Below are 13,054 nucleotides of genomic sequence, written 5' to 3' on the forward strand. Positions count from 1 at the left end.
CCATAATTCATACAGCAAATGTCAGTAATTTAATTCCTTTCCTTTCTACCACATACGTCTCTCTGAAGAACACCTGAACACATTCTATTCTTAAGCAAGCCATTTCTCTTTCTCGCACTATTTCCGCTTCACCCGTGCCGTTCTGTACAACACACTTGATCAACTGTATCGAGTGATGGCATATTTTGCTATATTTGTGAGTCTCTGTCGAAAGCATCTGCCAAAATCCGTCAATCAGTCTTCGCACGGATTGTGTTCAATCAAACATGGGAGAAAAACACCGTATGTTCTTTCTATTTGTGCCCTGCCCCCAGGGACATTTTGGTAAACGAACGCTAGCAGAGTTCGTTAAACCCCGCAGCTAGATAAACATTTGCTCTTTATTAACGTTAATTATATAAACATTTGCTTTTTGTTAAAAATATAAATATTTGCGCTTTATTAACCTCATAACTAAATAAGCATTTGTTTTTTATAAAACAAACCTTGGTAACTATTTGTACTTTATTAACTCCATAATTAAATAAACATTTGCTCTTTATTAACCAAATAACTAAATAAGCATGTATGTATGTATGTGTGTATGTATGTATGTATATGTATATGTATATGACAGTATCAGAATATCTAATACGGTTGTACATCTGAAGACGTGAGACTCAGAGTTATGGAAGTACTATAATTATGGTTTAATATATAGAGGATGTTTCATGTTTGGGTTTTTTGGTCAAATATGATTTATATATCATCGAGTGAAGTTTGCAATCATATGTCACGAGTCGCGCTTGTGCGACGAGTGTGATATGATTACAAATTTCACGATATGAGATATAAATCATATTTGACAAACTACACACAAAACAACATGAAACTTTCTATTTATTATATAACTTTTGGCAATTTACCTTTATTTTTAAAATGCCAGCAGCAAACTAGTTCCGGCTTTCTTACAGTGAAGATAACACTTTCTACAGTGACGATAACACATTTTAAAGTGAAATAGTGACATTAATGTGTTATCGTCACTGATGACTTTTAATTCACTGATATTTTAGATATTTCACTAAATGTTATATAATAAATATATTTATTACACACCAGTGTAAGACAGTGTTCATTTCGTCAAAGCCTTGCGGCATTTACCATGTTAACCTTTGCAGGATAAAGCCGATATCTGAAGACAGTAACTAGTCAGTATCTATATAAATTTCTTTCTTAAAGTATTGTATCGTGGAACTCATCATCACTTTCGTTGATTATAAATATAGCGAGCATATTCATTGTGCACAAATTCACATGTTAGTTACATAACACGTGTGCTTCTAAACCTATATCTAAATGTATAATGGAACTTTATTAATATCATAAAAATATAGACACTGACGTTTTATTAACACTATTCACGGATATCGACTATCCCCAATCACAGCTCTTTTTTCCACGCCACCTTTTATATTTATTTGTCACCCCATAACACGTGTAAGAGAGGAAATTAAACACACACACTTTTAGTATAAAATTAAAAACTATCCTTATAAGTTTCTGTCCCGGGTCAAGTCCCTGGTTATCCAGAGACAGGGCCCGGGATGGACACGCCTGAAACCTTAGTGGTATAGGGGCATGTTAAAAAAGTTCAAATCAAAATCAAATCGAGGGTGCTGGCTCTGTCAAGGCTTGTCGTTGGGCCCATAGGGCTATTTCTCGTTCCAGCCAGTGCACCACGACTGATATATCAAAGGCATGTACTACCCTGTCTGTGGGATGGTGCATATAAAAGATCCCTTGCTGCTAATCGAAAAGAGTAGCCCATGAAGTGGCGACAGCGGGTTTCCTCTCTCATATCTGTCTGGTCCTTAACCATATGTCTGACGCCATATAACCGTAAATAAAATGTGTTGAATGCGTCGTTAAATAAAACATTTCTTTCTTTCTTTCTGTCACGGCTGGATACGGCCCTGTAGGGTGTGTACTACCAAATCAAATCCCATAGACGACAATAGTAACATATGTGGCTAAAGCTCCTACCTGCAGTGTATCAATCGATATAAACACTACGGATATAAATACTACCACCCTTCACCCTTAAACTGACTCAGAAAACATTTTGGGTGAAGCTGCTCATTTTAGAGATAACGGGAAGCGTCTATGACTACCCAAGTTCCGCACACAATTTGAGTACTTTTTTGTACAGGTACCCCATACATGTTTCAAGCACAAGACTGCTTGACACAGTGGTACTAGATGATATGAAATTGCAAAAAACAAAAAGGCACAACCAACACACACATTTATAACCAACCACTTGTAGTGTTAACTTCTCTATCAAGTTCGGTGCACCTCGAACTTTGACCAAGCCGGAAGTTATTTGGTGTAGTACTACCTATAAGAAAAACCCCTCTGCCTTCCCTCTTGAAAAAAGCAACAATTCCTTTTACTGTTACAGCGTAAAACAATACTTGTAAACAAAACTGGTTGAAAGCATGTTTGGTTACTAAACATCGAGATGGAAAAAAAACCTTTCGAACATTTTGTCTTTTATCACGCTTCTTGCTAGTCACAGGGGCGGGACGTAACGCAGTCGGTTCGGGATCGATCCCCGTCGGTGGGCCTATTTGGCTATTTTTCGTTCCAGCCAGTGCACCACGACAGATATATACCGTGGTCTATGCTATTCTGCCTAAGGAATTGTGCATATATCTTGCTTCTAATGGAAACATGTAGCGGGTTTCCTTTCTAAGAATTTCTCGCTCCAGCCAGTGCATCACGACTGGTACACCAAAGGCCGTGGTATGTGCTATCCTGTCTCAGATGGTGCATATAAAATATCCCTTGCTAATGATAGAAAAGATGTAGCGGGTTTTCTTTCTAAGACTATGTCAGAATTACCAACTGTTTGACACCCAACAGCCGATGATTAATAAATCAATGTGCTCTAGTGGTATCGTTAAACAAAACAGACTGTACCATAAAGGCTACACTGCTTGCGTCGCATTGTAACAAAAATTGGATTTGTTTTGTTTAACGACAGACACTGATATTCTAAACAAGAAAATATGTCTACTATGTAAGTTTAATCGTAGAACTATTTTATTAGTCGGAAGCATTTTACAATACAGCAAACTCATGAATGTCCCTTTAGACAGAAGTACTATGTAATCTTATTGATGCGCTTCACTTCGACGCATTGGTTGGAACGAGAAAAAGAAACCCAATCAGCTGAATGGATCCATGGAGGTGGTTCGATCCTGCACCTCAAGCGAGCACTCAAACAACTGAGCTAAACCCCCTCCCAATCCCTCATCCCACTCCCTCACCCTACTCCACACCCCGTGAGGACATCAAAGTAAATTACTGGACTTTTACATTTAGCGCTGACGAGCGTAAGAACGTTAAAGGAAAATATTAATAGAATCGCCAAAGAGTTCTAGGTGATGTCCTCATAATCGTCATAGGATATCGAGACACAAGACAGTCGAGACATCCGATCTTCGTTGTTGGTGCTAAGTAAAGTCGTGTGGGCTATTAGGGGCGAATTAAGCCGATCACGCGTATTACTCAGACCGTCAAGATGGCAGATCCCACACTTCCGGTTGGAGCAGACTACCAGGAGAGGTCCGACCAAGTCCTCGAGAGATGCCAGTTTTCCTAATTGCGCCATGCAGCGTTTAATTAGCGCAGTGGTTAGGCTAGTAGGGTTTTTATATCAAGTGTTCCCTGGTAATGCGAATTTCCGTAATAGCTCAGATGGTACAGCGCTGGAGTCCATGGTACAGCGCTGGAGTCCCCGGTTCGAATCGTCTTATTGGTGTTGATTTTTCTGTTTTCATTTGGAGCCCCACGTTGCAATGTTGTTACCACGGTCGGATACAAACTATTCTACTGTATTCTACTGACTGTAACAAATGAAAATAGCTCGTGTTTCAAAGCAATGGTGATGGGTTTCTCATCCCAAACTACCAGGTTTTATAACAACCCCCTTGGGATCGATGAAGTATATGTGACCTCTTCCACCACCCCCCCATTTCCACCAATCCTTCACTTTTCTCTGTCTGTCTGTCTGTCCGTCTGGCTCCTCTGTCTCTCTCTCTCTCTCTCTCTCTCTCTCTCTCTCTCTCTCTCCCTCAATACCCATAATTCATACAGAAATGTCAGTCTCTGTCCCTCGGGTATGTCGTGTCTGTAACCTCTCTCACCTATTCTCTCTCTCGTCTCTCTCTCTCTCTCCTCTCTCTCCTCTCTCTCACTCCTCGCTCTCTCTCTCCTCTCGCTCTCTCTCCACACACACAGTGACAAACACACCCACAAATGTACACATACGGAAAACTGCTATACTCAAGAAGCTACACAATCAACATTTCTGACTTGTTATCTGTACTTTAGTGTATAATTCATTTATGCTTAGGTCGCTACTTAAAATGCTAAAGAGCTTATGGCAGCGGCCGTTAGTTATATAGGTCCGTTAGCATCTGTGTTCTCTGGCAGGTCAAGGTCGCGGGATCTAGCTTGGTAATCCCCGAGCCGTTTGGGTTTTAGGATCGACACATCCCGGGGGTCCAATTGGGTTTTGTCCGTGCCATTGAATATCACACGGCCGGCACATCAGACTGGCACATTATTCTAAATAAAGTACCATCAGGTTTTCGGTTCATAAAACAGGGGCGGATCTAGGAACGGTTTTGGGGGATGGGGACTAAGGGGAAAAGTGTCTAAGTCGTGAAAAGGGCAACGCAATGAAAATTTAAAAGAAAGAAAGAAAAAGTAATTAATTAATTAATTAATTAATTAATTAATGTTTAACGACAAAATATACATCGGGTATTGGGTTTCAAAAATTGGTAAATATACAAATGCAATTTTTTGTTGTTGTTGAGTTGGTATGGATTTAAAGCTTAATAATATATTTGTATATACGTTTTTTAACTTCATTCATTATAGAGATATATGTCAATTCATCGGTTCCCTTTTCAATCAAACGGACTATAAGTATTACAGGTAAGTATATTAAAATATCTAATAAAAATCAACATCTCGTAAAACTTCAAAATAAGTTCAGAGTGGAATGGAAACGATTCTATCACATTACGAAGAAAGAGGCACTTGAATATATTTAGGGGGGCGGGTCATAAGCGTACGAGACAGGAGCGCGGGGGGGGGAACTGCCACCCCCCCACCCTCATCCCCCATCCCCCAGTGCTGGAGTAAAAAAAAGTAAAGTTTGTTTTATTTAACGACGCCACTAGAGCACATTGGGTTTTTTTTTATCTTATTTTTTATCGGCTATGGGACGTCAAACATGGTCATTCTGACACTGTTTTTAGAGGAAACCCGCTGTCGCCACATAGGCTACTCTTTTACGACAGGCAGCAAGGGATCTTTTATTTGCGCTTCCCACATGCAAGATAGCACAAACCATGGCCTTCGTTGAACCAGTTATGGATCACTGGTCGGTGCAAGTGGTTTTACGCCTACCCATTGAGCCTTGCGGAGCACTCAATCAGGTTTTGGAGTCGGTATCTGGATTAAAAATCCCATGCCTCGACTGGGATCCGAACCCAGTACCTACCAGCCTGTAGACCGATGGCATAACCACGACGCCACCGAGGCCGGTTCAGTAAATCATCAAATTCGGGCAAAAATAGTAGAGACATTAGGGCAAAATGAGCTGGTCTGAAGCATTTTCACGATATATTTCCACCATTCTACCCATAATATTGGCTGTTTTTTTTTTGTTTTTTTTTTTCTCTTTCACAATTTAGACCAATAGTCCAGTCTGTAAGATAAAATGAGCTGTTTTTTCCAGTTCGCCTCTCTTTCCATAGAGTTTGGTGTGTATGGCAGTTTCGATTGGCCACTCAGCTTGTCTCAGGTCTTGATGAATTGGACACGCCTGTAAGATGTGTTCTGCTGTTTGGTCTTCCAGGCCACAACTGCAGGTTGGTGTTGCTGCAAGTTTAAACTTTCTGAACATGTGAGCATTCAGTCGGTTGTGGCCTGTCCGGAGTCTCAACAGAGTTACTTGTTCCAAGCGACTGAGAAGGTGGTAATCATCTTGTTCTGTCCTGGGTCTGTTGGCTGCCTTTATCAAGGTTTTCTTCTCTGAGAAGCTAATGTTGTTGCTGGGCTGTACATGATTAGCTCCTAGCTTGGCTAGCCTGTCTGCTTCCTCATTTCCTGGAATCCCACAATGTGCTGGGATCCACTGTAGAGCTACTCGTCTTTCCTTTGCTACCTCTTGCATGGCTTCATTCAGGTGAGGAAGTTTTTCCCCTTGCAAGGCTTGTAGGACTGAGAGAGCATCTGTGAGGAAGACAACTTGTGACAGTCTTCTTTTGCATCCTTGATCATTGTAGCAGCCTGAATAAGTGCATGGGTTTTCTGCATTGTAGTTGGAACCTGTGGGTGCCGGTTGGTACTTTTGCAGTTAGGGTATTTCTTGAAGGGAGCTTGATAAATATGCCTGCCCCTCCATTGGCCACCAGCATTTGTTGACGAACCATCAGTGTATGCATGGATCCAAGATTCTTCTGGGTACCGGTCACGATCATAGCCATTGCCAGTGACCGTTTGACCAGGTCGTTTTGGGAGTCTGCTGAAGCCAACTGTGGGACAGACATGCTGATCTGTAGATTGGCTTGTTCATCATTCCATGGTTGTGGAAGATCTGTTGGGCAAAATGGAAGTGTTTTTGGTAACGGGTTAGCTTGGTGTTCTCTAGTAAGTCTTCTACTTTGGTGGATGAAACTGCTACGTTTGAGACGATTCTTTGTCAGACCATCCATTCTTTGTTTCATTGGATGATTGGGCAGGTACCTGAATTTCTCTGCCTGGATCATGATCTTGGCATCTCTCCTCTCACCAAGGGGTTGTATTGCTGCACTTTTTTCCATGTCTTTAATGGGTGTAGACTTCATGGATCCCGTTATGATTCGCAGAGCTTGGTTTTGAACCTTGTCTAAAGCTTGCTGGTTGGTCTTTGCAGTGGTTGACCAGGCTGATGAGCCGTATTCAAGATGCGGCCGTACAGTTCCTTGATATACTCTCTTGAGGATTGTCTCATTTGCTCCCCAGCTAGTTCCTGCTAGTTTCCGCATGATGGCTAATTTGCATCTGGCTTTTGTCTCTGCCTTTTGAATATGTGGTTTCCAAGTTTGTTTCTTGTCGAAGGTGACCCCAAGGTATGTTACTTCATCTGCATGTTTCAGTGGAGTGTTCCCAATTTTGATTGTTCCTGCTTTTTTTCAAAGCTGTAATCAATGTAAAGAAATGCATAGTTATTCGTTTGCAACCCTATTTAGCCGTTTTATTTGGCAGTATGGCCAATATGAATAAATGTTGTTATACAGATTCTAGTATTTTCGTTAAACTTGTTCAAAAATCGGCCTGCCATGTTTAAGATGTTCTCGACTAACAGAGACTTTTTAGCGATTGTCATTACATATCAAATATATTTTTCTGCATAAAATATTAGTGGCTGTATATTAAACGTGTTTCTGATCGTTCTAATATTTGTACTAGGTTAACTTTCAATTGATTTCCTAAAATAAATTTTTCGAAATTATTTGAAGACAAAATCCAGTTTGGACTTCTTACAAATATTAAGACGACCAGAAACACATTGAATATACAGACAATGATATTCTAAACAAGAAAATATATTTAATATGTAAGTTTAATCGTAGAACTATTTTATTAGTCGGAAGCATTTCACAATGCAGCAAACTCAGGAATGTCCTTTAACCAGAAGTACTATGTACTCTTATTAAAGCGCTTCACTGCGACGGTCGTAGTCTTATTCAAGTCACTTCTTCCAAATGGCGTCACTCGTAGTCCAAGTCCGACTAGAAATTCTGTACACGATTAAACACCGCAGAGTTATTATCGAATGTTCCAGTGATGATTGTTTGCCGGTAGGAAAAAAAAGTAAGTAGGTGAATCAAATTATTGTAACTGTCTGGATGTACTGCGGACGATCTGTCCAATTCACCACAATTAATAGGTGTTGGGGGAGGGGGGGGGGGGGGGGGGGCAACCAAATGAAATAAATAAATAAAAGAAAATCATATACATTGTTTTTACATAATATTAAAAATTATGTGACGAATATTACATCTAGATTTAAGAATTAAGAACTGTAGATTTACGATTTTTTCAAAGAATGTCCAACATTGCTAGCGGAATCAGTATACACAGGTAAATAGAACGGAAAAGACACACACACACACACACACACACACACACACAGAGAGAGAGAGAGAGAGAGAGAGAGAGAGAGAGGATGAGAGAGAGGGAGAGAGAGAGAGAGAGAGATTGAGAGAGAGAGAGGAGAGAGAGGGAGGAGAGAGAGAGAGAGAGGGGGGGGGAGGGAGAGAGGGAAAAAGCAAAAGAGGAGGGAGAGAGACAGACAGACAGACAGAGAGAGAGAGAGAGAGAGAGAGAGAGAGAGAGAGAGAGAGAGAGAGAGAGAGAGAGAGAGAGAGAGAGATAGAGAGAGACCGATATACAGAGAGAAAGAGGGAGAAACAGACACACACACACAGCGATAGGAAGGAAATGTTTTATTTAACGACGCACTCAACACATTTTATTTACGGTTATATGGCGTCAGACATATGGTTAAAGACCACACAGATATTGAAGGAGGAAATCCGCTGTCGCCACTTCATGGGCTACTCTTTTCGATTGGCAGCAAGGGATCTTTTATGTGCACCATCCCATAGACAGGATAGCACATACCACGGACAGAGACAGAGAGAGACAGAGAGTCCAGTACACTACAATTCTATAAACTCGCGTATTTTCGTTATCAGCGCTAATTTCAATCCTTTTTTGATGCTACATCACAAATACCATCAACATAAAGATTTGTAAATGGGGTGTCTCCTTGGAACTACTTTGCACAACAGTTATGTCAGTTTCTGGATTGAAATATTAATCTATGTCGTTTACGGAACTTGTAGAAAGGTTTAGGTATCATGTACTGGCTCGTGCTATAGGAGTTGTAACCCTATATCAGCGTTCGAAATGAGAACTTTTCCTTAAAAATCTACTCTGACAAACAAACTGTACCTCAATGGTTGTCCAGTAAAACATTATATTGTTCTTCCATTTTGAGCAACAAAATACATTGTCCCTGCACTTGAATACAATTAACAACTTATTTGGGCAAGTGAAAATATGCGTGGACAAGTAGACTGTTAGATGTACTTATCCAGTGGGCTAGTGAAAAATTACGCATATTTCTTTCACTGTATATCCGTGGCGAAGACCTGGGCTGCGTTCAGCCAAACCGAGCAGAAACACGTCCGCTAGACTGGTTTATGCGCTTCACATTAAACTAAATGGCCACGTCGGAAAGCAATCAAATAGTTCGCGAAAGCTAGCGAAACGTTAGCTAGCTGAACTTGGGGCTCAAGACAAAGTCCTTAACAATGATTCATGGCAAACAATCACGACTTTTATTTAATTTTGTTATTTCTCTGCAAACCGTTTTGTGTCGACGGAATGTAACTGCATATTTCGCTAGCTGTCGAACACTACAGTTTCGTTGACTTTAACCAACAAACCAAAAACAAAATAATAAAAAATCTCACATAGAATCGTTGTTTCTTCTTATCTTGTTTTTTTCTTGTTTTTGTTTTGTTTTTGTTTTTTTGTTTTTTATCATTACGCAGCCAGCGAGCTGAAACTTGCAACAATAATACTGGAAAAAACAAATCCAAAAGACTTGAGAGATATTATTTAAACACAGTACATAGTTAGTTATACTTTAAATTGTAAAAAAAACCCACCTAATAATAATAATAATAATATTTAAAATAATAATAATAACAAAATAAATTATTTTATATTATTATTGTCATTCGGTGCATGTTTTTTGATGATGGTGGGTTTGTTTGTTTTTCTTTTTGTTTTTTGTTTTGTCTTTCGGGAGGGGGATTAGTAACTTGTTTTCGTTTTTGTTGCTGTTGTATGTGTGTGTGTGTGTGTGTGTGTTTGTGTGTGTGTGTGTGCGCGCTCGCGCGTGTGTGTGTGTGTGCGTTTTGTTACTAAAAATATTTGATGTCTTATTTTTTAATTATTTTTTATTTTTAAATTTAATTTGGTTAATTATGATATTTTTTTTAAAACTTCTTTTTCTGATCCAATGAAATAATCTAAAACTGTTCTGTATTTTCCTTTTCCTTTCAGATATTTGACTCTCAAGAACCTACAACCATGTCTGCTGGTATCCTCAACACGACCATCAGCACCACCACTAACACCAACATCTGCTGCCAGGACCTTCCTTGGAGCAACGACTCTGCCCACGTGACATATATGTCCAGCGTTGCCATTGCAGTACTAGCGAACTTCCACCTCATCTCAATACCTTTGATCATCTGTCTGGGAGTCCTGGGAAATCTGCTGGCATTCTTCACGTTCGTCAGCAAACCCTTGAGGAACACCTCATGCAGCCTCTATCTGGCAGCGAGGTCTGCGTCAGATATCGGTTTCCTATTGGCGCTCTTCGTCACGTGGTTGGGCGACGCCATGGGCGTGTTGATCTACCACACGAATGTCATCTGCCAGTGCGTGTTGTTTCTGTCCTACGTCTGCGGATTCCTATCCGTCTGGCTCGTCGTTCTGATAACCGCGGAGAACTACATCAGGATCTGCCACCCGTTCACCGTCTCGCGTCTGTGCACCGTGCCGAAAGCCAAAGCTTTCATAATCGGATTTACGGTGGGCGGCGCCATCATATTCCACTTCCCTCTGTGGATCACGGGACTGAACAACATGAACGGGACCGTGGTGTGCAACTTCTTCCCTCAGTACGTGGAGATCACGCGAACCCTGACCCACATCGACACCGTCATCAGTCTGGTGATCCCTTCCATCGTGATCCTCACTCTCATGGTCCTCATCACGCACAGCTTCATCAAGTCTTTCAAGCGCCAGACGAGACTGCGCCAGGGCCAGAACGCCGTGAACGGCCGCGAAGGATCCAAGAAGAAGACTTCGCCCCAGGCCAAAGTGACGAGGATGTTGTTCGCGGTTTCTTTCATCTTCCTCTCGCTGACTCTGCCTAGCTACATCATCCGCTTGAGGATTCTGCTCCTGACGTTCGAAAACAAGCAGTCGTCCTCGCCGACGGTGGACCAGGTGATGCAGGTCATATTCCAGATAGTGTATTACCTCAGCTTCGCCGTCAACCTAATCGTGTATCTCGTCTGCGGAGACAACTTCAGGAAGGTGTTTGTTGACATGTACATAGCCTGTTTTCTCCGGTCGAGGAACCCGAGGAGGAAACCTGAGTTTTCCCACACGTCTTTCACCACTGTACGGCTTGAGGCACCGGAAGCTGCTCAAGTGAAGGAGGAGGAGGAGACGTCACTGACCTGATGACGTAACAGGTGCTAGCCATCGGGTTTAATGTTCCTTGATGGCGTAGCAGGTGTGAAACGTCACTGATTTGATGACGTCGCAGATGGTAGCCGCCGGCTTTAGTGTCCCTTGATGATGTAGCAGATGTAAAACATCTGGTTTAATACACGTAGGTTCTTCGTTCGTTTGGCGGTTCCGGAGATGTTCCGTTATTCAGAAAATCCAGTACACTAAAACTATTCAGTAATGTACGTCATACGGACCCTCAGTGTTGTCATTTGATTTCATTTGATGTCAGTTTCATTTCAAACTTGTGCTTATATCCAATTAAGGTTCAAGCACGCTGTCCTGGGCACACATCTCAGCTATCTGGCCTCTCTGTCCTGGACAGTGGGATAGTTGTTAATGGCTAGTGAAAGAGAAGAGGGTGTAGTGATCTTACACCTACCCATTGAGTCGTTAAAACTCGCTCTGGGTGGAAACAGGTACCGGGCTGCGAACTCAGTACCTACCAGCCATATGTCCGATGGCTTAACTACGACACCACCGAGGCCGGTTGTGAAATCTGACGTTTTTAAACACGGTGGCTTAACTAAAGGATCAGGGCCCCGTTCCACGAAGCGATCTTAGCGCTAAGATCACCTTAAATGCATATGTTATCTATGCAGTTATGGTGATCTTAGGGTTAAGATCGCTTCGTGGAATGGGGCCCAGAACCAGATCCATTGCCATAGTTAGACGTGGGATTAGCTCAGGGACCAGTGTCAGGGTCAGTATTAAGGTTAGGGTTAGGTTTCAGTGTCAGGATTAGAGTCAGGTTTAGGATTACGATTTTCGCTATATCGGACTTTCGGAGTAACATGTTTCAACCGTTGCCACGAGGAATCCAGATTAAACGCGTAACTTAGTGGACTCCATATACTTATCTCTATCTGTCCAGGGACCTCTGTGCTGGATAGAGAACAGACATGTATAAGTTGTGCGTAATCAGGATTTTTTGTTGAACAAGACTGAGTGTTGATTGCGTGTTGAACATAATATGTATGTACCGGAGGACGAGTGGTTACAATCCTGAGGCCTAATCCACTAAACACTCGCAACTTTGCGATCTCCAGGTGAAATGAAAAAAAAAAAAAAAAAAAAAAAAAAAAAAGGACGATGTGAGCTTTATGAGTTAGGTCAATGGACTGTCAGTTTATCAGATGCCATGCAAGACGGTGCAATAGGTTCGAATCCTGCCAGATGATGGTATACGGTTTTTTTTAATATTAGATATATGCAGGATAATAAACTTAACTTAATCTGATCTGCTCATAACGGGTGCTAAAGGAATGTCATAGAACTTACCGTGTACACTCTGTTCGAAACTGCGTTCGCGAATGGTTGGGGACCCATTCTCGAAACACAACCAGGTGGGATAGTGTCCGCCTCTTCAAAACGTTTAGAAACACGTTCGCACCTCTTCGAAACGTTTAGGAACACATTGTGACCTCTTCGAAACATTTCGAAACACGTTCGCACCTCTTAGAAACGTTTAGGAACACGTTCGCACCTCTTCGAAACGTTTAGGAACACATTGTGACCTCTTCGAAACGTTTCGAAACACGTTCGCACCTCTTCGAAACGTTAAGGAACACGTGCTCACCTCTTCAAAAAGTTTAGGAACACATTCCCGCCACCAAAACAGAGT

General features: G+C 41.5%; 2 protein-coding genes across 2 annotated transcripts; one reads left to right on the top strand and one right to left on the bottom strand.

Annotated features, from left to right (window-relative positions):
* Positions 1-5,752: 5,752 nt before the first annotated feature.
* LOC121373032 lies at positions 5,753-7,091 on the bottom strand. The gene is made up of 2 exons (XM_041499510.1): positions 6,458-7,091; positions 5,753-6,354 (listed from the first exon to the last, which is right to left on the bottom strand). Exons 1-2 carry the CDS (start codon positions 7,089-7,091, stop codon positions 5,753-5,755), a joined length of 1,236 nt encoding a protein of 411 aa, XP_041355444.1.
* Positions 7,092-7,133: 42 nt separating this feature from the next.
* Positions 7,134-11,382, top strand: LOC121373128 (thyrotropin-releasing hormone receptor-like). The gene is made up of 2 exons (XM_041499616.1): positions 7,134-7,175; positions 10,189-11,382. Exons 1-2 carry the CDS (start codon positions 7,134-7,136, stop codon positions 11,380-11,382), a joined length of 1,236 nt encoding a protein of 411 aa, XP_041355550.1.
* Positions 11,383-13,054: the final 1,672 nt, after the last annotated feature.

The sequence above is a fragment of the Gigantopelta aegis genome, chromosome 1 (genome assembly GCF_016097555.1).
Source record: "Gigantopelta aegis isolate Gae_Host chromosome 1, Gae_host_genome, whole genome shotgun sequence".
Taxonomy (NCBI): domain Eukaryota; kingdom Metazoa; phylum Mollusca; class Gastropoda; order Neomphalida; family Peltospiridae; genus Gigantopelta; species Gigantopelta aegis.

Excerpts from the sequence above, each read along its gene's own strand:
- LOC121373032 (XM_041499510.1), bottom strand. The coding sequence starts at position 7,091 with ATGCGGAAACTAGCAGGAACTAGCTGGGGAGCAAATGAGACAATCCTC. Across the intron at positions 6,355-6,457 it reads GGTGGCCAATGGAGGGGCAG|GCTGCTACAATGATCAAGGA; the intron begins GCATATTTATCA and ends GCACTTATTCAG.
- LOC121373128 (XM_041499616.1), top strand. The coding sequence starts at position 7,134 with ATGTGGTTTCCAAGTTTGTTTCTTGTCGAAGGTGACCCCAAG. Across the intron at positions 7,176-10,188 it reads TTGTCGAAGGTGACCCCAAG|ATATTTGACTCTCAAGAACC; the intron begins GTATGTTACTTC and ends TTTTCCTTTCAG.